Below are 25,789 nucleotides of genomic sequence, written 5' to 3' on the forward strand. Positions count from 1 at the left end.
TGGAGCAGTGCTTTCCAAGGTGTGCCTTGGAGGTATCACAGGTAGACCTTGTATGGGGATGTCTCGCTATACTCACAATTTAATGTATGATATATGTTTAATGCTGTTAAAGTGTGGACCTCGGATATTTTGCAAAACTTTTTATGGGCTTAAACCTCGGAGGTTTAGGAGGCTCTGATGTAGAGTGACCTGGTGAAAATAATAAACACATAAATAAATACAACATAAAAACATTTGAAGCTGTGATGTGGAAATTCCATACCACTGTCTCTATCATTTTAAATGATAAATGATTAAAGTATTTATTGTTTTATTTTTGGCGTGCGGTTAATCTTGGTGACCTGTGTATTATCAGCTGTACTTGTGTGTATTTGTGTTGTGAACTGTTCTCGTGTCTGATGTCAGGGGTTGGATGCATTCTCTGCTCATTGATTGGCTGCTGCCCGCGAACCTCTCTTTACATGACTCCGCCCCCTGTCCCCATCCTGTCAGCCCTCAACCGGAACAGAGCAGGAACATTCTTTCGAAATAAAACTGATATAGAAAATGTAGCATGTAAGGATAGTGCAAAAGTTTCATTTTATTTTTAAATTAACTATAGATTAAAAAAAAAGCTGATCCAAACTCTCGCTTTGCATTGTTTTCCACTTAAGATGTGACATTATGTGTGTGGCTGATATGAAATAAAATGTAGAGATTTGTATTAAAGAATGTGAAACCTATTTTCATTCCTGTATCCTGTATCTCTAATTAGAGAATGAGCTGCTATGGCTATGCCAATAAAATCTAACCAAAGTTGACTACAATGCTGAAAAATTAAACAAAAAAAGGTGCTGTAAAAATCATGAAAAATAAGACGTTAAATAAGATTTCTTAAATCACATCTGATGGGGAATCAGGTGAATTCTAAAGACAACGGCCACAGGTATTTAAAGCATATGCAAGTCAGCCTATTTCAAATCTTATCTTTACACATTGTATTGGCATTTTGTCAAATGGGGTTTCATTTTGAATTTTACCGGAAATTAGTGTATTACACAGCAGTCTGACAGCGGAGCGTTGATTATCAGGTCAGCTCTGACCGCAGCGAGTTTTTTATTAGCGCTGAAAGGGATTCAGTGTTATATTAACGCTAAACAGTATTATTTGTGTTATGAGAAGAGGATACTGGCTGTTCCAGGACTGTGGTGAGTAAATAATCTCGTCAAATGAACGATATTTGATCGCTACCGCGGCACCGATTGAGAAGTTAGCTAAACTGTTAGCTTGTTTGTCAGCTGCACGCGCCCGGTCGATTAACTCAACAATTTCAGACTTTTGTCGCTTAATAAAATACAAACACGTCCCTATGTTATTCGTATCAGCCAGTTTATGTTATTGTATTGTGTATCTGTGACCTTTTTATGTATTCATTTACAGTTGGATAATCTGGCTAAAGACACAGCTTTCCTTCACTGTAGGAGATGCTTAGCAAAAGTTACTGTTTTAACGTAATCTTACAGGATAAATATAAGCCGAACCGCATGATTTTACCAGTGTGGTTCCATGACAACAGATACTGTTCTGTCCATGTCCATTGACATTGCTGTGTTTGCCCCTTTTGACCCTCTGTGTTTCCAGATTGAGCACCATGGCTGCAGCTCCACCACTCAGACGGACAGACTCAGCTCGGGGCGAGTTTTCCCCTCTGAAGCACTTTGTTGTCGCCAAAAAGAAGATCAGTGATGTGTTTCTACAACTGTTGGATTATGTGAAAGAGACTTCAGAGTTTGTAGAAGGTAAAACAGTTTTAATCATGTTTTCAAGACTGGAAAGCGATTAAACACAGTTATGTCACCTGTAGTTGTCATCTATCAAACAGCTCTCCCAGTGTGAGTGGATGATAAAGGAGATGTTGAGTTTCTCTCTTGTGTTATGACTGTTTTGTCAACAGAAACCTGTGGAAATAAGGCTCTGGAGAAAATTGCTCATCAGGATCAGAAGCTGGAGATTCAGTCTTATGCGGACAAACTTGCTATTATTAAAGAGGTGCTGGCACGCCGACATATGAAAGTGGCTTTTTTTGGCAGGTATTGATGCATTTATTTATATTTGGAAAGTAATATATTTAAATGTTTTCTGGTGTGATGAAAACTTGACATAGGCATTTTTTTTGTTGAAGTTGTAGATGGCTACTTTTATTTCTTTTCTTTTTCTTTTTTTATTTAGTTCTGCTTGAGTTACTGAGGTGATGCTGTTTATTCATCTTATTAATTTTCCTTTGGTAAATCTCTCTCTCATTCGTAAAGCTGAAATGAATGTTAATGTATGTTTCAATGTATGTTTCAAAAGGAAACTGTAAGTCTATCACTGATGGTGGGTGCGTGGGAAAACCTTAGAGGTTTTATTCATGTAATTATTGCTGCAGTAAAAGGCATAGATAATATCTTACTGGTTCCTCCCTTTATTGTTAAAACACGAACATTATACCCAAGTTTTCTTGTTTTTGTGTTCATAGAACCAGTAATGGCAAAAGCACAGTAATTAATGCCATGCTGAGAGACCGCGTGTTGCCCAGTGGTATCGGCCACACCACTAACTGTTTTTTGAGTGTGGAAGGCACAGATGAGGACAAATCTTACCTCAAAACAGAGGGCTCTGATGAGGAGAAAAGCATCAAGGTACATGTTTTAATTTTTATTTATTTGGAAGGTTTGCTTTACTAGTACTGTTTTGCATCTTATACACCTATCCTGTTGACGCTTGTAATACCTGAAAACTGCTATTGGCAACTTGTTTTCAGTTTTGAGAATTCTAGAAAGTAAAACTAAAATTAAACAGGGTGTTTACCGTGGTGTCGGGTGTCTGAAATGAATGCCTGAGGTTAGAATCTTCATTGCTTTCATTTATTGTCTTCTTGTAATTTCCTCAGTCGGTGTGGTGTTTTTGAGTTCTTCCCACAATGCAAAAAATAAACATTGGGTTTCTTTTATAATGAGCTAAACCTGAATGTAACAGACTTTAGATTAGAGCCTTTACAACATTCATGACAAAGGTGTGTTTCCAATTCTTCCTCAGACTGTAAACCAACTAGCTCATGCACTCCACATGGATGAGAGTCTGGATGCTGGCTGTCTTGTACAAGTGTTTTGGCCAAAAACCAAGTGTGCACTGCTTCGAGATGACCTAGTTCTTGTAGACAGGTAACAAGATCTATCAGTCAAGTCTGGAAACTCACAAGAAGTTCAGAGAAAACTTTGATATAAATATAAAATATAACACATCTTTACCTTTAGCCCTGGGACCGATGTTACAACACAACTAGACAGCTGGATTGACAAGTTTTGCCTGGATGCTGATGTTTTTGTGCTGGTGGCCAACTCTGAATCTACTCTCATGAACACGGTAAATGTTTCTCAACCATATGAAGCTCATCTTTGGCCAATGTCCTGTGGAATGTCCATTTTATGTTGTTACTCTATGTTGTAATTAGGTTTAATTGTTGGTCTTACATTACACCTGCACTATAATACATACTTTTAAGCTAGAAAAACAACTTTGCATTACTTTGTATTATGCTGTTGCTCTGTCACTGATTTGTTTAAACTACAGAACCTGTTCTCATCAAGTCTAAATAATTGTGTGAATAGTTTGGATCACATTAATGCATCATCATCACTCAATCTTCCTTCTGTTTCTGGTGTGAAGACAGTGCTATTATTTCACTGTTTACTCAGCACCAACAGCTAGTTAAGTAGGTTTTTCAGGGATGTCTGTTACTTTTATGGACTGAAGGGATCACTGTGTATGTGTTCCACTCAGAGCTGATTACAGATCATGGAATGTGGCTGCCTGTGTTTGTATCCAGCCTCACATAGATCCCACTCTTGTTCCTGTCAGCTCAGGCATTCATGCAATATGAAGCTGGGAGCACAGTCCATCCAAGAGCTCTTAAAGCTGGTGTCAGCTCTTAAAGGGGACACAAACACACATTCCTCTCTGGGCTGGTCAGTAGAAACAAACATAGACCTAATGTAAGATGGTAATGAAGCAAAAAAAAATGTCTGCCAAAGCCTGAATTCTCCTGGAGTGTTTTGCAATAACATTTTTTCCATGATGCAACACCAACTTCCCTAAAATAATAGCTTGTTTGTGGATAATACCAGAAACTGGGTGTACAGTATATACTGAATGAAAAATAATAAAAATTAACACAATTTTAAAATATTTATGACATTTTCATGTGTAAAAGAGTAAAAGACAGAATAATGATTTTTTTTTACCCACTCACCATAATGTCGCTGACCTCTTTATCTGTTCTGTTTTGCTCTTCCTCCCTCCAGGAAAAGCACTTTTTTCACAAAGTGAATGAACGTCTCTCAAAGCCAAACATCTTCATCCTCAACAACCGATGGGACGCCTCAGCAAATGAACCAGAATACATGGAGGACGTGAGTCATTCCTCTTAAGCTGTTTCATTTTGGGAACAGATTTGTCAAAAAGTTATAAAGTTGGTCATAAAGTAAGTTTTGTGAAAGCTTCAGTGACCGTTGAGTTTTTAAAAATGTGTTATACAATTTGGCTGAAGTGAACACACTAAATGTGTTTGCAACTGAATTAAACTTTTCTGATTTTCAAACATAGAAATACTGATTTCCACTAAAAATATGACATGTCTTGCTATAGGTGAGGAAGCAGCACACAGACCGCTGTGTCAACTTCCTTGTAGAGGAGCTGAAGGTCGTTGACCGTGAGCAGGCACCCAACCGCATTTTCTTCGTCTCCGCTAAAGAGGTGCTCAACTCTCGCATGCAGCGTGCACAGGGCATGCCCGAAACAGGTGAGGAAATGGTAAACCTGCAGGTGATGCTGTAGCTGTGTGTTATAGAAACAGATGGAGAAACTGTTTGAAGCTTTGTTTGCAATATTGTTTACAAACGGGATGTTCATTACTCCAACAGGTGGAGCTCTGGCCGAGGGCTTCCAGGAGAGGTTGAAGGAGTTTCAGAACTTTGAGAGAAGGTTTGAGGTTGGTGTCTGAAGCCCAAGAGACAGATTTTAGAAAAAAATCAGAGACAGTTATATTGACACATATTTGACATTGATAACACAACACACGAGTGTATATACATATATATATATCTATGTATATAGATATAGATATATTTATATGTATATATATGTATATGTATATATAGATATAAGAAGCTGAATAAGGTGTAATTAGTGTGTATCCCTTCAAAACCCATAGACTGCACAGATAAATAGTCCCAGCTGATAATAACAGGATTTGGTGTATAAACTGGATAGGACATCTTCTGGACAGAATGAATCTCTTAATTGCTTTTGGCAAGATAATACAACCATTGGTTTCTTGATCAGATCATGAACCAGAGCTTAATTTATTGTCCGTCACTCAATCATCTCAGGCATTTGAGAGATGCGTGTTGGAGAAATGAAGTTCCTTTATGAAAGTATGTGTGTGAGTGTGTGCATGAATAAGGCAAGCAGCTGTGAGAGTCGCTCTCATAACTTAATGACCACTGACCAATCAGGCACTGGCTTCTTACTTACTGGTTAGACTTCAACAACAAGTGCACAGTGTCAGACTGGCAGCCTCACAACCATTTAGACCAGTCACTGTGCCTTTTCCATCAACTTGCGTCTTCATTGCTGAAGTCTAGATTCACTTGGGCGAGGACATCCATTTGTTTTTGTTCCACTTTTGATTTCGCTCTGCCTGATATTTATTGTTGAATTTTCTTTGTGTTTTTGTGTTTCTGTGTTGTTGTTTTTTTTGATTAGGAGAAAAGGAATTTCTCCATTTTGGAGAATGTTTCGATACCCTTAATGGTCAATAACTGTAGTGGGTTAACCTTTTGTCTGTTGTGAACAATCTACAGTAGATACAAAAAAAAAGAAAAGAAGTATTTCTAGCATGATGACTGATAATATGGCTCATGCATTGAACGTAAGATAAATAATATCATTTATCCCAGATCAATTCCTCTTTTACACGTTTTTTTCTTTCACTTAAATTCTTAGTTGCATATACTTTTTTCTTCTTTTGCTGTGGTTTTGCCTACATATGACTGTGACTTTAAAAGAACGGTGGGCTTTTGGATGCAAGATGCACACACTGCTGCTGTCATTTACACACCTAAGTTCTCTATTTCTTTTCTTTTCCTATGTTGAAAGTAGCAGGTGTCCATCTTGTCCTCTGTTCATCCCTGGTGGTAGCGTGTGATTATATGCACTCTATCCAGCAGCAGCCCCTATAACTGTCACAGTAACTTGTGTGTCACGGCCTCGCAGGAGTGTATCTCGCAGTCAGCAGTGAAAACAAAGTTTGAGCAGCACACTATCAGGGCCAAGCAGATCACAGAAAAAGTCAAGAGCATCATGGACGCCATCAACATTGAGGCAGCGGAGAAACGGTGAGTATCTTTGCTGTTTATAATTATTTATCCCCTACATTTGTAATTGGGAATGTGTGGAAAAAGATGAATTTAGTTACATTTTACAATAATGTCCAACTGATATTTTTTGTCAGTGGTATGAAGAACGTATTGAGATCGATTGTAAAACAAAAGATTGTATAGGTTAAATGTAAGATACCAGATGCTGTAGTGGTCTGTGTTTCTTTTCCTAACCCTGTGTTTTCTTAAATAAGTTGGCTGCTAGATTGTGTTTTTGACTTTGATTCTGACCGGGGTTGGGCTTCAGAGTGGCAGCACAGGAGGACAGAGAGTATCAGATGGACCGGCTGGACTTTGTCAGGAATCAGCTCAACTTGCTGATCAGTGAAATCAAGAAAAAGATCAAGGCCATAAGTGAAGATGTGGAATCCAAGGTAATGAAAATGACAACTGGTAGAGAATGATTGTATATTCTAATTAATGGCCAGTCTCTCTGTATTCTCGCTGTGTGATACTGTGTGGATTTCAGCCATCAACAGCATAGCAGAACTGTGGCTATGTGGTCTTTTAAAAATCTATGATCAGTTTTACAGACAAGGACCAACCGTTCAAAAGATAGATCACATCACCACCACAATACACCCAACCACCTTCAGCCATAATACAATGCAGGAAACATTTAACATTGAAAACATGTAATTAATCAAGCCTTGGTCACTTATTCATAGAATTACTAGTAGTTAATGTCTACAACTACTAGTGTTGCAGCATCATTTTTTTACACAAGATCTATGGGTGTATGTTTGAATAAATAATGAGTAAAAGATTAGAAAAGATGGTCAAAAAGGTCAGAATAGTGTGACTTAAGTTACCATAGGTTTTTCATCTTTAAATAGCTGGTACCCAAATAAAAATGTTGGTAAACCCTGCTGTGATTCATCCAGGTGTCCAGTGCAATGGGGGAAGAGATCTGCCGCCTCCATGTAATTGTGGACGAGTTTCACTCCGACTTCCACCCTTCACCTCATGTTCTCAAGATCTATAAGACTGTAAGTAGAGGCATAGTTTAATTCTTGGTTATCACACCTTTCCTAGGCAGGTGTGTGAGTTTGGTGCCCTTCAGCCAGAGAACAGAAAGACGTGTCCTCTGCTCCGTCGTTTCCATGTCAACCACTAATTTGTGTTGCTGTTGGTAGGATCTGCTCACTCATGTGGAGAAGGGGATGGGGAAGAACCTGGCCTTCCGTTGCTCTGACGCTGTTAACGCTTCTGTTCAGTCCTCTCAAAGTTACATGATAGGTAATTGACCTATGTGTAAAATCATGGGATTGCCATTTTAATCCGTAATTGGTCATTTTGTCAGTGAACACATTTGTTCAGTTCTTGTATCTCTTAGCATGTAAACTGTAAACTTCAGACTGGTCTTTGCTAGAGACCATTTCGTGACCCACTGGTGGATCACAGGAGGTTTTCTGGGGGGGAATGAAGTTCTAATTTATTTATCAAACTGATATCTTTTTCAAAATGGCTGGTCTATCTATTCAAAATAAGATTAGTTGTTAAAATGGTCAGAAACAGTATATTATGCCTGATTAATAACACTGCTTCAGACTGAGTCATAGGACTGAATATATTTGTTGAACTGACTGATTGAATATAAGTGGTAATAATAATTAATAAAGTTATTTTGGTGCAGAAGCTTGGTTAGGTCTAGCAGTGGAGTGGGTAAAATAAGCTTCCTTGTACCCAGTCAATGGCCTCCTTAATGAGAGACCATTACTGCAGGATTGTATCACTTTCTCCTGCTTACACCAAAGAAAAAACATTTCATTACATTTCCATTAACAGAGATTAAACAACCAATGTCTGCTCTGTAGGCCATAACTTATAATGTGGTGGTATAATTTCACCTTGTGTCATGGTTCACCAGTACATGTTAAAAATACAAATTCACACCAAGCTGCATAATAATGTTCCACCAGCTGTTGTGTGTGTAATTCGTATTCTCCATTTTTCTTTCTCCAGATAGCATGCTCCCTCTGCTTCCCTCCACTGCCCAGAGTCAGGTCCAGATGCTGTTGCCCAACAGAAAATTTGACCTAAGTTACGACCTCAACTTCTCCAAACTTTGCACTGACTTCCAGGAGAACATTGAGTTTCAGTTTTCGTTGGGCTGGACAGTGTTAGTTCACCGCTTCCTGGGATCAGTCAATGCACAGAGAGCACTCACACTGATGGACCAGAACTTCCAGGTACTGTATGTCCTGGGACTTAAGACTGTGAAAAAACCTTGATTTCTTGTACTGCAACCTGCCTGGTGATTAATCTGGTCTGATTCAGTCGACTCATTTCACAGAACATGTTGTTTTGTTTTTGTTTTCACTAAACTCAGCATGGCATTACTCAGGCTCCTCGACCAGCTCTTCCCCCAGCCTGTACACCTTCCTCGGGACCGCCCTCCACAATATCTCAACCCAACCACGAGACGGCCGTCATGACCCAGGAGGACATGATGTTAGCGATGGCAACCAATGTGGCTTCCCTCACCTCCCGCTCTTCAATGGGTGTAATCCTTGTTGGAGGAGTGGTATGTTCTTTACTCGACATACAAATAATTATGTAAAATAGAAATTTTTTTACTACGCTCACCCCAACCTCTGTCTGTTTTGTTTAAGGTGTGGAAAACAGTTGGCTGGAGGCTGATCGCTCTGTCAGCCTCGATGTATGGCTTGTTGTACCTGTACGAGAGACTTACCTGGACAACAAAAGCAAAGGAGCGAACTCTGAAGCGCCAATTTGTAGACTACGCATCAGAGAAGCTGCAGCTCATAGTCAGCTTCACCAGTAGTAACTGCAGTCACCAGGTCCAACAGTAAGTTGTCAGTGGCCCAAATTAAGTAGATGTTCTATTATTCGTTCAGTCTGTATTATTCCTTAATCTGCATGATTGTTTATTTTCTCATTACCCTTTCTCAGGCATGGGTACATACAGAACATTTTGCTTTTCATTTAACTCATGTAATAACAGACTAGACTAGCCACTGCTTCACCTAGTTGTTCTGGGATCTGTGAGTTGTTTACAGCAAAACAGGTGTCTGATGTATGACACAACCACAACACTTTCTGTACCTGTTCCAAAGTAGAAGCACTCTTGCCTTTTGGTTGCCAGAATCTTTTTAGTTTTCCAACAGGTGCCTGGCTTTATAGTGAAGAGTTTTTATATTTAGTTGGTTAAAGAGGAGTATTTAAAAGAACATTATTAAAGATGCAATTTAAAAGCAAACTGATGAGCAGTCATCATTCACTGCAAATGCATCCAGTGTGGCCCAGGTGTAAGTGTCTGGGTCTCAGTGGTACGTAAACTACTGACAAAATTCCTAATGTGCACACAAAGCTGTGGCCCACCCTGCATTTTCATGTGTGTGTCGGCACTAAATAAACAAGCAGTGTGATACCGTGCCCTCTGCGTTGCCAGGGAGATGGCCACGACCTTTGCTCGGCTCTGTCAGCAGGTGGACCAGACACAGAAAGAGCTTGAGGCAGAAATCCGTCAACTGACAACCAAGATCGATCAGCTGGAGACCGTCCAGAGTCGCTCCAAGAGTCTGCGGTTTGTCCTGCTTCTTCTCTTATAGGCAGCACCGTGAAGGGTAGAATGACTGAGTGACAGGAACAGCAGAAAAATAATTTAAGAAACAGTCCATTTTAACATCCACATATTTGGTCAGACTTCCCAGAGTTGCCTTTGCAGAACCATTAGAAGAGTGTAATAACCTGTCAACCTGATTGAGAGGTTAAAAGAGCAATTTCTAAATCTATTGCTACATAAATATCTGCCAGAATATGAAGACATTTTGGAAAATTATAGGTAGTAGCACTGTCTTAGCATGTCAGGTTATTCTATTAGGGTTAGGGTCCATATCTAATCAGTCAGTGTAATAGTCAGGCCTGTAAAACAGCTGTTATAGAACAATTCTAGAAGTGTAAAAACATGGGTTGTGCGTTGGTGGAAGCTGCTCCAACATTGACGTGTGTTTGTTTCCTCTGTAGACATAAAGCCACAGACCTAGAGAGGCAGTTGGAGGAGTTCACAAACCAGTACCTGCAGCCACAGCAGTGATTTCTCCAGTCATTTGTCGTTCACGATGTCCTCCTTACTACACCCGGACTTCATCACCCACATTACACCACGGACACTGTGGTGTAGTGAAAAGAGCATATGATTAATCTCAACAGACAATAAATCCAAGGCTATTTTGATGGTCAATGAAATGCCATACATCAGAATGCCAGATTTAATTTGGCTTTTGAAAATCTTCAAAATCTTTGAAAGATTTTGTCCTTTTTGTACATTTTAATGTGTATATAACTTTTTTTTGGTCACATCTTCTATTCAAAATGAATCGATAATTGAAGTAGTAAATACATTATGAGAATCTAGTGTTTGTCTCTTAATGGACAGAGAAATTTGAAGGCCCAGACATGACAGTATTTTTGTGTCCTCTGCTGCCAGGTGCTTAAGAGACAGTGGTAGAAAAAAACTGTAAAACTAACCTGTCTGTAATAAAATTGTGGATTCTTGGAGAACAATGACACTCCACCAGGACGGGACAGAATCTCGACTGGTGTGAAACTACCTATCAGGTGTTATATTTTGACACTAACATGCTTCGAACTGTGACTATGCCTTTTTTTTTTTGAGACTTTTGTGAAGCAAATTAACTTTGTCTGTATGATTGTACAGTGCATCTGTTCAGCCACATTACCTACTGTATTGTAGCAACAACAAAATAAATATATTTAATAATAAAAAGGGAAACACTTTTCTTACCTGGTAAAGCATGTCTTCAAAATGCAGAAGGTTTGTGTTCTATTTTCTACCATCGTAAACTGTACAAATAAAGACTTTGGAAAAACTCTTCATTTTTTTAATATCCTACTTTGTTGACATCCTTTAACTTGTAGCAGTGATTACACAAGTTACAAAAGTTTTTTTTTCCTTGAATGTTTGATGAAGTATATCCACGTTTGTCTGGCTGTATTAAATCTGCCACAATATAAAAAAATGTTTTGTGAAGTTAGACATTTTTAAAGAAAAAAAAATGTTAAAGGAACTTTGGGAGTTTTAAGATGACAAACAAAACAAAACAAAAAAGAACAAATCATAGATGCGGTAAACAGTTAACATAATTGGGGGAGCTGCATGGTTGTTAACTGATATTGCTGCACCTGCCAACCAGCACCACCTAGAGGACATTTAAATATGGCCATGTTGGCATAGCAACCTACAAGCAAAGAGCTGTATGGAGACACAATAACTATGTTGTAGGAGTGTATTACTGCTTTAATAATTTTTCCCAGTTTTATTTCCCACTCATCCAAGTTAATAAAACTAAAAAAATAAAATTGGCTAGCAAGCAACTGATTTTTTAGAACTGATTTTTCTAAACATGTAATATGTATTTTTTCTTTATCTTAATCTTTCTTTAGAGCAACAGTTCTTATACGAGACAACAGATGTGTGAATATTTTCCACTCAACATTTGTTATAACACTACAAATTTGTTTCGTTTTTTTTAAAAATAACAATGACGTCAAGTAAACAAACTGGAATTTAAAGGGTAAAAATCCTCAAAATGATTGAATGTTTGTAGGTTTGAGCAAGACTGAAGTTCTTTAAGAGATGTATGCAGAAAAAAGCAGAAAAGAATATTAAACTGAAGTTTTAATAGCAGTTTTGTTGTTGGACATTTTTGTCCTTAATGACTTAAAAGGGTAGTAAATTAAAGGGTTAACTTGCTTGGCCAAATACCTGGTATAACTAATTTACTGAGTGAAACTTTTCTACTGTCCTCTCCCCTTAAGAAGGTATAGTAGAGCATATGGGGTTGTATTGCAGTACAAAAAAATAAACCCTTTATGTAAACATTTGCAACTATGGACCTACACAAGAAAATCAGCCAGAGTTTGTACTCTTGGTTAAAAGCTTTTTTTTTATTGGTTACAATAACTCATGGCAACATATCAGTATAACCAAGCCACTGTACAAATACAAAAAAAAGGTCTGGTGTGAAAAAGACTATAAAAATTATTCCATAACAAGTGATTATAATTTCACACGATAGCACTGTAAGAGAATTATCATGGCACCGAGTCCCTGGTCTTTACTGGCTTACATATAACAATAAATAAAACCAAAAATAAAAAATGAAAATGTCAGAACAGTAGGTTGTAGAGTCAAAGGGCAGTGCATTATATTTGTGAGGATGTTGTGGTGGTGGTGGTTATGTGTGATACAACCAATTCAAATGGTGACGATCCCCCCTCCCCTTTAGTGCGTGATTTTTTTTTTTGTAAATTCAGTTAAGATCATGAAGTGTATCGTCATCATCATCAATCACTGCCTGACTATGCTGCACAGGTTTTCCATTTAATCTTTAAAGTTAGATGTTAACTCAAGGATTAAAATAAAGTCCTGACACTTCAGACCTTAAAGCATCAGGTGTTGACAGACAAGCAGGTGACAAGTAATGGGACTGAACCATTGGGAGGGGGGTGGGAGTAAATACAAGACGATTGTGCTAATGAACGAAGCAAAGCACCTCTGTTTATGAGTGAACTGCACAGGCACAAAGTGTTAACTTGCTATTCCAGGTTCCAGCTGCTAATACTGCTGAATTACACACACTGTGAGGAAATGGCCGCCTGCTGAATATCACGTTTTTACCTGGTAAGGACTATGGTGCTTATGTTTTTAAAAGTTCACACAGAATATAATGACAGAATAAGTGAAGATGGGTTGAGATGGTTTGAGAAAGGGAAATAAATGATTCACTTTCTGGTGGAGATGAAATTTCAGGTGACTTTTGTCTCTGTCGACCATACTTACTGCAGACTAGCTTAGCTTAGTTTAGCTTAGCTTAGCTTAGCACAAAGTCAGAAAACGAAACAAACAGCTATAGATTAACTTTTTGTAAGTACAAACAAAAACTGCTGATAAAATGCCTGTAAACTAATTAATGGCAAATGTAGCTAGTATGTCTGTTCAATACTGAAAAAGAAGCTGGAGAACTGTATGTTCTGGTCCAGTTTCCAGGCAACCAACTGGAGTTCCTAGCTAAGACAAGGCTGCTGCTTGTTGTTTTTTCCTCTTTAATTTAGTTTTTTTAAACATATTTACATATTAATACAGGAGTGGCAGCACAGTCAAGTTCCCAATAATTCCCCTCCATTAAAGATCCACTGTGTAAGTTTAGGAGGGTTTATTGGCAGACACCAACTATAACTCACTTTAAAATAATTCGGGGGGTTTAGCCTTAGAATCGCCTGGGCAATTTTATGAATACTTAGGGCAAGGGCCACCATCTTGCACCTCCAGGTTTCTACAGCAGAAGGCCACAACATTTCTTTGCTGAGGGAGTGAGTGTGGGAGTCCTCCATTTCTTACACACTAGACCTTTTAATATGTTTTGTACAATACCAAAGTAATCATGTGATGGTTCTCTCATGGGTACGCTACAGAAAGCGCTAACTGTGACAGAGTACTTGGTTTTCATTCATTCATTCACTCTCTACCACTTTATTCTCCACATGAGGGTAGTGGGGGGCAAAAGCGGGCTCTGGACAGATTGCCAGTCCATCACAGGGCAAAGATACAGAGACACTCTCACACCCATGGTCAGTTTAGAGTTTCCAATTAATGTCTGCATGTTTTTAAGTACCCAGAGAGAAACCACACGCACATGAGAACATGTCAAAACAACAGAGAGGCCCTCAGTCGAACCTGAATCCTAATCAGTGATGTTCTTGCTGTGAGGCAACAATGATAGCCACTGTAGCACCACATGGCTTTTACTTGTTTTTCATATAAACAAAAATATGGGCCAAAAAACATACATCTCAAAAAACGAATGAAAACAAATGAAGACCTCAATCATGGAAGCTTAGTATCCAACAGTTTTAACACAACATTGGTATGGGAATCACCCAACAGCCAGAAAGTGAACAGCTCCCAAAATGTCAAACTATTCCTTTAAATAGAAACTGTTAGTCTGTCACTGTGTCACTAGATCTAGGGACACATGAACATCTGATATCCAGTGTCTTAAAATGGAAACGTGAGTGTGATAAGCTCAATAACATTTGGGGTAGAAAAACATGTTGGGACATAAGCAGTTTACCTGTATGACAGACAGACTGTGTATAAACACACACATGATCTTGAATGATAGACATGGAGAAGGCTGGCACTTGTGTAAAGTGAGCTAACATGTTTTCTGTTTTTTTTTTTTCTTTTTGTCACAATGACTAGTTCACAGCTCAGGGTCTGTGGATAACATTGGCACAAATGAGGAAGTAACACTTAGATCTATATGTTATCCACATAGCAAATCAACCCCCTACCTACCCTAGTCTTCCCTCCTCTTCCCCAACATACACACACACACACACACACACACATACACCTCAATTAGGATATGTAATTCACATCTCACCCTACACATCTCAAATATACTCTCAGGCTAAAAAACAAAACCTGTTATTTTGAATTCTCTCAAAATGGAGTCTTTAATGCGAAGCAAAGTAGAAGCAGCTAAAACCTTCTAAAATCACAAGAAATCATGTTATGCCAGACAGGGGTTTCACTGACAGCTGATTGAACCTTAATAAATACTACAAACTGTATGGTAGTAGTAGAAAACAGAATTGTATAAAAAGTGATGTAAAACACTTGCTATAAGGAGCAGTATGGAGCTGCATGTGGCCATGGTGGTTTACTGTAAGCATGCTTTTTAGTGTTCACTAGTATCAGAATGTGCCTCTATGGCGTAAAGGAAAGAAAACAGCAATCATTCTTATTGATCAGCGTGTAAAAAGGAATAGCAGCAGGAGTACATTACTGTTGTCCATGCTAGTATTAACTTCTTGTTATGTATGGCATTGTAAGGCAGAATGGAGACACAAAAGTGCCACATCTTGAAAGAGCATGAACCGTTCTTTATCCAAAGAATGTTGGTCAAATGTTTATATTTAAAAAGGTAGGCACCTGAGACAGCTGATGGATAGGTCCAACTCACACACATTTAGAATAACTAAAATACTGAAAGATGCCTGTGAGAAAATACTTAAAGCCAGAAATACCAACTTACATTTGAACTAGTGTTCGCGAGTGCACGTCTAGCTATTTCTGTCAAGTGAACTATTGAGTGTGATTAACACTTATCTATTTTTGTTTGTTTCCTTTTTTTTACAGGCATGTGGTGGCACTGATGTGATTTGGGAGTGGCTAACATGACACCAGTTCCATGCAGTCACGCAGATCTCACCGTGTTGACAACAAAAAGGACTCGCTGATCCTTCATTAAGTAAATCAGAAAGAAAATAAAAAACAAGAGTGAGCTCTGACACATACATCTCCTTCTCGTCTTCTTTTCTCTAGTCCTCAAAAGCTGTGGACCGAGTCAACGCTGTCCTTTATGGTCCTTTCATTTCCTCCCATAACAAATGACCACTCTTATATTTGTCCTCACAGGCCTTACTGTCACAGGCTCACAGGTAAAAAACAGCTTTGGCTCAAGGAAGAATACGTCTTTCTCTGCATGATGCCGTTCTCTCCACCAGTATCATTTATATGGGGAACTTGAGAAGCACATCTGAACTTTAGAGAAACGTGTAGATTCTGCAGGCCAGATGAAATTGGAGGGCTGCTTAGATGCAGAGAACGTTTAGGGAGAATAACAGGGATGTAATTCTTTACTCACAGCTACTTGCATGAAACAGCCGTGGTCCTCAGATATTCAATGTCCAATATCAATAAGATCACGATCAACTTGAGTCAAGGCTGAAGCAGGAACTACTTTGAAGCTAAAGCTGAAACCAAAACAACCTTGAGAAAACAGCTTGTTGGTTTTACATCCTCTCTCTCACTCTTAAGTGTGACAACTACTTTTCAAAATGCGAGGGGCCATGTTGTTAAAAAAGAATAGGAAACAATATGCCAGTCATCACTCACATGAAAGCAACATTTAGAATTATTCCCACTTCCCTTTACCATAATACACTTATATAAATGAAAAAAGCAAAGTTTAGAAAAGCCAAATCATAGTTGTTTTTAATTGTTTCTTTTACTTGCCATATGCTTCTTTTGTCGTTGGATTTAAGTTCAATAATGATCCGTTGCTAAATGTAACTTGTCTGATACTCACACGGGACAAAATTCACGTTTCTGGCCTTTTGTTGTGTAGGAATGGGAATATGTACATTTGAAAAAAAACATAACCCCCCCAAAAAAATGTATATATATATATAAAAAAAAACTAAAAGGGTGGGAAATAAAACTACAAAAACATATACATACAGATTATATATGCATATATGATGCATATATACACACATAATGCTGTACATATATACTGTCTTTATATATACACACATTACATACTGACATACTGATGGTCATCTCATTTGTTGTTGGTCATGGTAACAGATCTATTTCTTCCTTCAGTTTTTCATAAAATTTAGTTTGATTGGACAACTTTAATTAAAGTTCTTAAGTTTTGTTGCTGTGCGTCGCTGCATGGACAAAAAAAACAAAACAAAACACTTATAAAGGTAGAAAGAGTCAATACTTTCTCACAGATGGGCAGAGGAGAGGAGAACTGGGGGTGAATTAAGAGGATTTTGGCTGACACAGTGTGCACCCCTCAGCTCCAGCCCAGCAGATGAGTCGGGATGGGTTGGGTATGTTTGCAGGGAGGAGTTTGGCAGGCAGTGATCGAGTATGATAGGGAGGTGGTTTGTTTTAGTTCCAAATCCGGAGGAAACTGTCCCAGGAGCCCGTGGCCACAGCCATGCCGTCTTCTGTCACTCCTAAACAGCTGACTCTGTTGTCGTGACCTGCTAGCACACCTGGAGGTCAAGGAAAGAATGATCTTTATGTTAAACTTCCACGTGTTAAACCTCTCATTTAAGCCCTGTTTCCACACAGCTGTGCAGTTCAGTTCAAGTCAGTATGTTACACAATTATTTGTGAGTTGAGTTGTCAAGCCAGGGTTTACTGCTTCAGACCATACCATGGTGAGCTGAAATGCAATTTCAACAACACTTGGTGTGAACACCGGTAGTAGTTTAACTTTAGAGCATAACTTTAACATGTAAATGAATATCTGTTACTTTCAAAGCCATTGCTAAACAAGTTCACACAACTCCATTTCTCAATATAGTGACGTTGTGTCAGATCTGATGTCACCTGGCTGCACACAGGAAGTGATTCATTTTATATCAAGATAACGCAACATTAACCCAGTAAACTGAGATGGCTGAAAACAGGTTGGAGTGTGACTGAAAACACTAAGAGCCCACAAAAAGTTTCAGAAGTGAATTGTACTGTTATAAAACCCATTTGTTGCCGCTGGATACACACAATTAGCACACAATAACATTGTTTGACAGAGCCTGTTTTCAGATGCGTATGCAGCAAACAAATGTTACTTAATTCATGTTCACGGAACGTAAACAGAGGCACAGTAATAACAAAAATCTCCAACGGTAGTGCACTGCAGCTTTAATAACACAACTTGAATATTTCCTCAAAGTGTCCTAACCTGCGATAATATTTTAAATGATAACCTGAACCCCAAATGTTCTTGAAAACAGAAAATACTGAATCTATTTATCTGTCCAAGCAGACATCACTCACCTGCACGCTCTCCTTTCAGAGTGTCCCAGACGTTGCAGTTGAAGTCGTCATAGCCGGCCAGGAGCAGGCGACCACTCTTGGAGAAAGCCACAGAAGTGATGCCACAGATAATGTTGTCGTGGCTGTACATCATCAGCTCCTGGTCAGCGCGCAGGTCAAACAGCCTGCAGGTGGCGTCATCTGAGCCTGTGCCAAAGGCATTCCCGTTGGGGAAAAACTGCAGAAGAAAAAAAAACAAAACTTAAATCAAGCAGAAGCAAAGTGTAGTTATTTGTAAGAGAGGGTTTGTTCTGAAAGGGGTTCATTTTCTTTAAAGACAATTCTTATTCTTCCCAGAGACTTACAAATCATCCAGAGAGAATACAAGTGTGTGCAACTTAGCTGGTGCATGTTGTTTAGTTTGTAGTACTTTTCCTGACTTTTGATCAAACAGAACTGAGTCATTTTAAATCAGCACCCATAATAACTTTTTTATACTCCACCTTCCCGCAGTGTGTCTGTGACTGCAGGTCGAGTACTCACAGTGACAGCGTTGATGTCGGACACATGGCCAGTGAAGGATTGCCTGCACATGCCATCACGGATGTCCCACAGCTTGGAGGTGGCGTCACAGGCTCCTGACACGAAGGTCTTGTAATCAGGGCTTAGAGACAAACTCATCACATCTCCTGTGTGGCCAGCAAAGGTGGTGGCCTGCTGGCCTGTCTCTATGTCCCACAATGCACTGCAGGGAAGAAGCTCGAATTAGGAATGAATAATGAAAGCATTCACTATAATAAAGGGACAGCAGGGACGTACACAGCACGGGAGAGTTGTCTATATTACAGGCAATAGGTGTCATTCACTAATATACTATATGCACATGTCACCTAATCCACCTACTTGCAAAGAATAACACAAGTCTCCAGACGTAAACAGAGAACATGTTTAGAGAAAATCGGGTTCACGTGTGATGATAGATTTCTGTAATTATTTAGGAGTCAAGTCAAGCAAATAGCAACAGCTAACTTCACAACATTACAACTTCCAGTACTGGTGGTACATGTACCATAGTTGAGAACCATGGGTCTTAGAGGCTTTATTATATTTTGTGAGTGCATATGGGGTGTTTCGTTTAGTTTTTTTGCATTTTGTGTTTTTTTTATTGTCGGCCATGGTTAATTGAAATTTGCATTGTAAATGTGAGAGCAAAAACGAAGCATGTCAGTATGAGAGTCTGTGTGATCTTAATCACAGTTACAGGTCAGTTTGTGGGGCTTTTATTAACAGGTAGGGGCGGGTGCGGTGTTGCATATGACCAGTGGTCCTCAGGGAACTCTCAGGGAGCATGTTATAGATGTTGCCCTGCTCACACCTGATTCAGATGAACGACTTGTTATCAGGCTTCTGCAGAGCTTGATGATGAGCTGGCCATTTGAATCAGGTGTGTTGGACCAGGGCAGCGTCTACAACATGAAGGCCAGTGTTCCACATGAGGACCAGGTTTGGGAAACACTGCATTAGACATAATAATTGTTAACAGGTCAGCTCCATTACGGTGCTTGACGGGTATGGGCGGGTGTGGGTTTTAAAAAAATTGACATGTCCAGGACCCTGATGCAGAGGAGCATATTCTGTTTGAAATGCAGTAGGGAAAGAAGAATATTAATAATTGTTTTTAATTGTGTGAATGGCTAAAGTCTAATCTAATCTACTCTTTGAGTTATAGGCAGAGGACAACAATGCCAACAACTCACCAGGTGGTGTCACCAGAGCTGGTCAGTATCTGGTTGTCATCCAAGAAACGACAGCAGGACAAATAACCTGCGGATAGACAATGGTTCCTCATCAGACAGAAGCAGAGCAGTGGAAACTAACACGTTAGTGTTTTGTTTCCCACTGTCTGATTTGTTAACTTAATCAGTTAATTTAAATGCACCGTCAGCAATTGAAAACTACAGAAAGAAAAATGTGGGTCACAGGTACAATCAGACACTGAACATGATAGAAGGCTGTATGCAGGTTGTCGTGAGATAAACATTATAAAGTCACAGCAATTAAATAATACAGAAGTTTTTCTGTGTTTATGTGGAGCATAATTTTTGTATTTTAACAATTATTTAACATGTATTAGAGAACAGTCAATCTTGGGAAAAAAATACATTCAAATGTACAGTAACTGACACAGGTTGGTCCTGTGTCTTACCTGTGTGCCCAGGTAGCTCCCGGGTCACGCGTACATTGCCTTCCCGGGTCTTCAGGCTGTATATGGAGCAGATGTTGTCCAGACCTCCACAGGCCACATAGTTCCCAGAGGGGGCGTAAGCGCACGTCATTACCCAGGAGGAGCGGAGTGGGATGGCATGCATCTGAGAACAGGGAGAGACAAAGTCACAACCTTCTTAAATACATTGAAGGAATAATGTTGAGTTTTAAGGCTAATGTAAGGTTCTGAAGTTATGGTCACTAAATGAGTTCCAGTCCAAAATCTTGTGAGGTACTTTAAGGTCATTAATCAACAAAATTTCCTGAACTTAAAAACACTAAGATAGTAATTATGACAGAAGTTAAATAGTTGTATTTTTCAGAAAATGTTGCTTTTTTGGTCATAATATACAACTGTACTGTGTTCATGAGATCCAGAAAGTAGCAGAAAAATAGCAGGGTCAACACACTGTTGATGTCCGAAAACAAGACTTATCTTCTGCTTGTGATATATTTCAGGTGGATTTAAATATATCTGTAAATAATATACATTCTGCTACGGATTATTTGTTTTCTCACCTTATTTGTTGTGTAGCTGTCCCAGATGATTAGCTTTCCATCTTGCGAGGCACTCACAAGACACCTACAAACAAATAAGGGCAGCTTTAAAGTCAGTTCATACACTGAAAATACACATAATCTAAGGTCCATGCAACTGGTCCAGTTCAAGCAATGAGAGTCAGCCATCTTACAAACTGCACTATACAATCTGAACAAACAAGGATCTCTGTCTCTGTGAAAGCCCCCTACTCATCTCCCCCAGAGGTTTCCCTCCATTCTCCTTCTTCCTCCACCTACTGGTAGAAGTCTCCTCATGCAGGGAAGTCACTTTTATGTCCTACACTATGCAATATTCATTACACAGGCCCTGCTGTCAAGACGGGGCTGGAGGCCTCAGGAGATTAGTAAGCGCTGGTAACAAGCTGACGTGGGACAGGAAGGAAGGAAAAGACAGAAGAAGACAAAGTAGGAAACAAAAGAGAGGATGAACATATGCAGATGCACAAACAGCTGGAGCCCTTCCCTCTTATCCTGGCTGTGTTTTTATCTCTCCAGACACCGGAAGTGGTTTGACGGTGCTATGCCACGATCAAGAGGAGAGGCATCTAACTCAAATGTCAGAGGCTGTATACAAAATAAACTCTGCAGGGTCACCCAGAGGGTGGTAGGAACAAACACATGTACACATGTCCAAACCAACACACACATACACTTGAGAAATTAATTTGGAATCTGAAGTAAACAGTATGAACAATTAAGTTTAGTCTACTAGTAAAATGGTGTTAAGCTTTGAAAGTCAAATGAAGGTTTTAGTTTTTACTAATTTTGCTTAGAATGGACAGAAGTGTGGAACTATAACATTAACCTTGTTATCTAACGAATACCTAAAAAGGTCCAGTGTGTAAGAATTAGTGAGAATTAGTGACACCGAGTGGTGAGACTGCAGATTGCAACAAACTGAGGACTCCTTCACCCACTCTTCCCTTCCCCAGCGTATCAGGGAGCTATGGTGGCCTTCGCATGCCAGAAAGGATGTAAACACTCTTTTACCACTTTCACTATTTCCTTTAAACTTTGTTAGTTAAGGCACCAGTTTTATGTGGCCGAAGCTGTTATTATTTGCATGGTCAGCTCCTGCTTCAAAATGCAGGCTGCTGCAGAAACAGGTTAGCTAAAGATGGCAGAATGATATATACCTTCAGTATATATAAAAGGCTTATACTAGGACTACAGGAACAAAATTGCTTTTATTTTTATTTTACACTTATATAAAGATAGTTATGTGTAGAATAATCCATTTCTGACATTAAGCCCTCCTAAATGTTACACACTGAACCACTGAAATCTTTTTCCCTTTATGTTTAGTGAACCGCATGCATAATAAGTTAAGTTAATAAGTTACAACTGTGAGTTAAAAAGGCAGTTTGTGGTTTTTTATTCAATGAGAAATCAATGTATGCGCACAGTTGCTGTCCAATCAGGGCACATGGGATAGGTTGGACTCATCAGTTTTGGGTACATCTTTCAAACTGCATCTTTAACAAAATATTATATATTAGCTGAGGTGGCTGTCTGTCTCTGTGCAGAGCGAATAACATCACTGTGCTCACGGTGAGAGTGTAAAATAGTGCTTAGCACTTAGACAGATGTACAGTAGTAGTGGAGGTGGCAGTCGTGACAGTCATTTATGGTGATATTAGTCATATTAGTAGAATAGTAATAGTAGCAGTGGTGGTGGTGGTGGTGGTGGTACTGGTAGTAGTATAGCCCCACACCTGGGACTGCCGTCACTGCCACAGTGCATTGCATTGAGAGACAGACAGACAGACAGAGAGAAAGATCAAGAGTGACACAGACATATTGAGCACAGAGAAAGAAAACATTAAACATCAATGAAACAATACCATGAATCAAAAATGATTATTCCAGTGTTTATTCTAGTCGAGTTGCATTGGTATTACATTGTATTGGTTCTTGTGTAACTATTAGTGCAATTCAAATCACAACATATCTCTTATCTCAAGAGATTTTAGAATGTAAGACCAAACCCTGATTATCAGAGAGAAAAAGAAACCCAACGAGGCACAAAGTCAGCAAGCACTAGGCATCAGTGGCGTGAAAAAAACTCCCTTTTAACAGGAAGAAATTTCTGTCAGAACCAGAATCGAAGATATGCAGTGATCTGCCTCGACCGGTTGGAGTGAAAGAGGTGAATTATAAAAATGATAAATGATAAATTAAGATGTTATCTTAATACTTTCTGTAGACCAGAGATGAAGCCCATACCAGACTATTATTTCACAGTTATATTCCAGCTCTCTCCTGAAAGTGGGTCCATGTTTGATTAGAATGAAAACTCTTGACTGTTTGCACTCCTGTGGTACTTTATTGCCTATCCCTCCCTAGCAAGTAAATATTGTAGTGTTAGCAGTCCTCATGGTGGCCCGGTGTGCCAGAAATCTAAAAAAAAAAAATGGATTGGGGGGAAAATATGATCTTCCATATTTGCAATATTCTAATAACTTAGGGAGAGAAAATGAATTTTAAAAAAAAGATTATTAACTTTGATCAGTACGAAATTAAAAATAAATCTAATTAGACAACAACTGAGCATGTACTGTAACCAAAAGCAGCAAAGTAGAATAATTACACTACCTGGAGTCGCTTCCCCAGTGCATTGCATAGATCTTGGCCAGGTGGCCCCTGAGAGTGCGTCGTGTCCGCATCTGTATCCGGCCCACTGAGTCCAAACCAGCTGTGATCTGCCAAAACACAGGAAGATGTATCAGCAGTGACTCTCAAAGCTTGTATGCACTTAAAACTACTGAATGCTGATTGGGCAAAACAGGCTCAATAACAATGAACAATACACATGACTATAAGATAACAGTTATAGTACAGGCCAACACTTGACTCATGGATTTCTTTGTGAAGTATTTTGTGAACATCTGCACCCTTAATTTATCATACACAATAGTTATAGTAATAGTTCATAGTTAAGGTCATTCATAGTGACATTTATGGTCTTGAACGTCCACCTATAATGCTTTAAACAAATATTTTAACAAACAAACTTGAATAAAGCAACAGAAAACACATGTGAATAGTAAGTACATGTTAGGGGAGTATGGTTACCTGTGACAGAGTGGAGTCACTACAGGCTTTCCTGGCATCCTGCAACAGAAAAAATGTTGAATAGAGACAAATATATTCTATATTCTAATTATATAAGGCACAACATAACTTAACTTGATAAATAGTTACTGTATAGACATACACAATGTAAGGCAATTAAAAAATTAAGAACTTAAGAAAATAATAAAAAAAAATGCGAGATAGTGTTTGAACATGTGAATCAAATATTGCAAATCACAGCAACTGAGAATTAGTAAGGAGCAGACATACATAGATCAATTCCTGGAATCCAATTTCTGCACGAGACTGGAGGAGTCTGATCGACAACTTATATGCCAAGTGCGTCACTGTTTCTTTAGAAATTGTGTGAGTCACAGCTTGCAGTGAGCAGACAATGGCAGACGTGTGATGGACATACAGTACACACATGGACATGTACAACACACATCAACATAAACAAACACATGCACAATGTTGCCATACCCGAATCTGATTGCGTAGCTGCTCAGCTTCCTGCCGCAACTGTTCTAGCTCGCTCATTGTCACTCTGTGGTGTGTTCAGGTCACAATCTGCTCCCAATACTTAGTGGCCTGGATAAAAACACGTGCCTACACGTGTGCCTGCACACACTCACTCACTCACTCTCACTCACACACAAACACACACACACACACACACGCACGCACACACACACACACACACACACACACACACACGCTTCACCAGATACCACCTGTAAAACAGAGAGACAAAAGTACGATTAGTTCAACAAGTGGGGTGAGAATGAAAGATGGGGCACTTCAGTCAGGTAAACACAGGAATCCTGTTTAGGGTTGGGTTCAGACCAAAGGAGGGTGCTACAAATAGGGGGAGGAAGGGTGGGGCTGGGGTGGAGCCTGGAGCGAGGCCTGGCTCTTCAAACACCCCCAGTCTAGTTCAAAAGGGCATCTGAGCCAGGCTCTGACCTTTCCCGACTCAATCAGCCTTTTGTGTCGCTGCATCGCACTGTGTGCTCTACCCAGTCCAAAGAATCCTGAACATACAGTATGTGTGTGTTGGTGTGTTGAGTAATGCACATAGTTCTGACTGGTTTATTTGACAATATGGCCAGTTTTGGCTACGCAAGAAAGAGAATGAGTACCTACAGTATTTTTCTGTGAGTGTATTATATGAACATTTATTTAAATGTATGTCTGGGTTAAGCTTCAGATACAGCATCTATACTATGTGTATGAATGTCTGTGTGTGTGTGTGTGTGTGTGTGTGTTACTACCTTTACCTTGGGGAGGATGAATGTGGGTCACACAGCACTTAAACACTCTCCTCAGAAATGTTTGGAACCCTTCCCCCATTAATTTCCCGGCTGTTTTACAGTCTACTGCCCAGAAAGTCTCACCCTCCAAGATTCAATTTTCATTTCATTTCTATAATTCAACAATCAGGCTGAGTCCAGCCCTTCCTCTTCCTGGGAAAGCATGTTAATGTAAGGTGCATGATGCTTGTGCTTTATGTTCACTATTTTTGGAGGATTTAAAACTATTGTGGCCTGGGCATTCTTCAACACACACAGACAAGGAACATTTTCCAAGTAAATTATAGAAGTGACTGCCTTGTAAACCTGTACAAGAAGCTGCTATCTGAGATGATCAAATCCCAATTTAAATGCCTTGTGCAGTTACAAAATATAGCAATGAAATTAACAAAAATATATGTAAAATATGACAAAAACAAGAAGCTTAAGATGGTGTTACAAATAATACAATGATTAATTAAATGTAATGCAAAAAATGTAGGTCTTAATATTACTTTAAC

The 25,789-nt window shown here is 39.2% G+C and overlaps 2 protein-coding genes across 2 annotated transcripts; one reads left to right on the plus strand and one right to left on the minus strand.

Annotated features, from left to right (window-relative positions):
* The first annotated feature begins 1,044 nt into the window (after positions 1–1,044).
* Positions 1,045–11,319, plus strand: mfn1b (mitofusin 1b). The gene is made up of 18 exons (XM_044043726.1): positions 1,045–1,187; positions 1,621–1,778; positions 1,934–2,069; positions 2,498–2,660; positions 3,058–3,182; positions 3,276–3,384; positions 4,323–4,430; positions 4,666–4,819; positions 4,941–5,008; positions 6,295–6,416; positions 6,706–6,832; positions 7,343–7,447; positions 7,595–7,697; positions 8,424–8,650; positions 8,791–8,985; positions 9,074–9,270; positions 9,874–10,008; positions 10,449–11,319. Exons 2-18 carry the CDS (start codon positions 1,631–1,633, stop codon positions 10,516–10,518), a joined length of 2,292 nt encoding a protein of 763 aa, XP_043899661.1. The 5' UTR covers positions 1,045–1,187; positions 1,621–1,630; the 3' UTR covers positions 10,519–11,319.
* Positions 11,320–12,371: 1,052 nt separating this feature from the next.
* On the minus strand, positions 12,372–24,667 carry LOC122780634 (guanine nucleotide-binding protein subunit beta-4). The gene is made up of 9 exons (XM_044043727.1): positions 24,460–24,667; positions 23,977–24,015; positions 23,497–23,603; positions 20,860–20,923; positions 20,282–20,444; positions 19,833–19,899; positions 18,619–18,820; positions 18,097–18,313; positions 12,372–17,306 (listed from the first exon to the last, which is right to left on the minus strand). The coding sequence occupies exons 1-9, from the start codon at positions 24,514–24,516 to the stop codon at positions 17,200–17,202; spliced, it is 1,023 nt and encodes a 340-aa protein (XP_043899662.1). The 5' UTR covers positions 24,517–24,667; the 3' UTR covers positions 12,372–17,199.
* Between the last annotated feature and the right edge of the window lie 1,122 nt (positions 24,668–25,789).

The sequence above is a fragment of the Solea senegalensis genome, linkage group LG14 (genome assembly GCF_019176455.1).
Source record: "Solea senegalensis isolate Sse05_10M linkage group LG14, IFAPA_SoseM_1, whole genome shotgun sequence".
Lineage (NCBI taxonomy): Eukaryota > Metazoa > Chordata > Actinopteri > Pleuronectiformes > Soleidae > Solea > Solea senegalensis.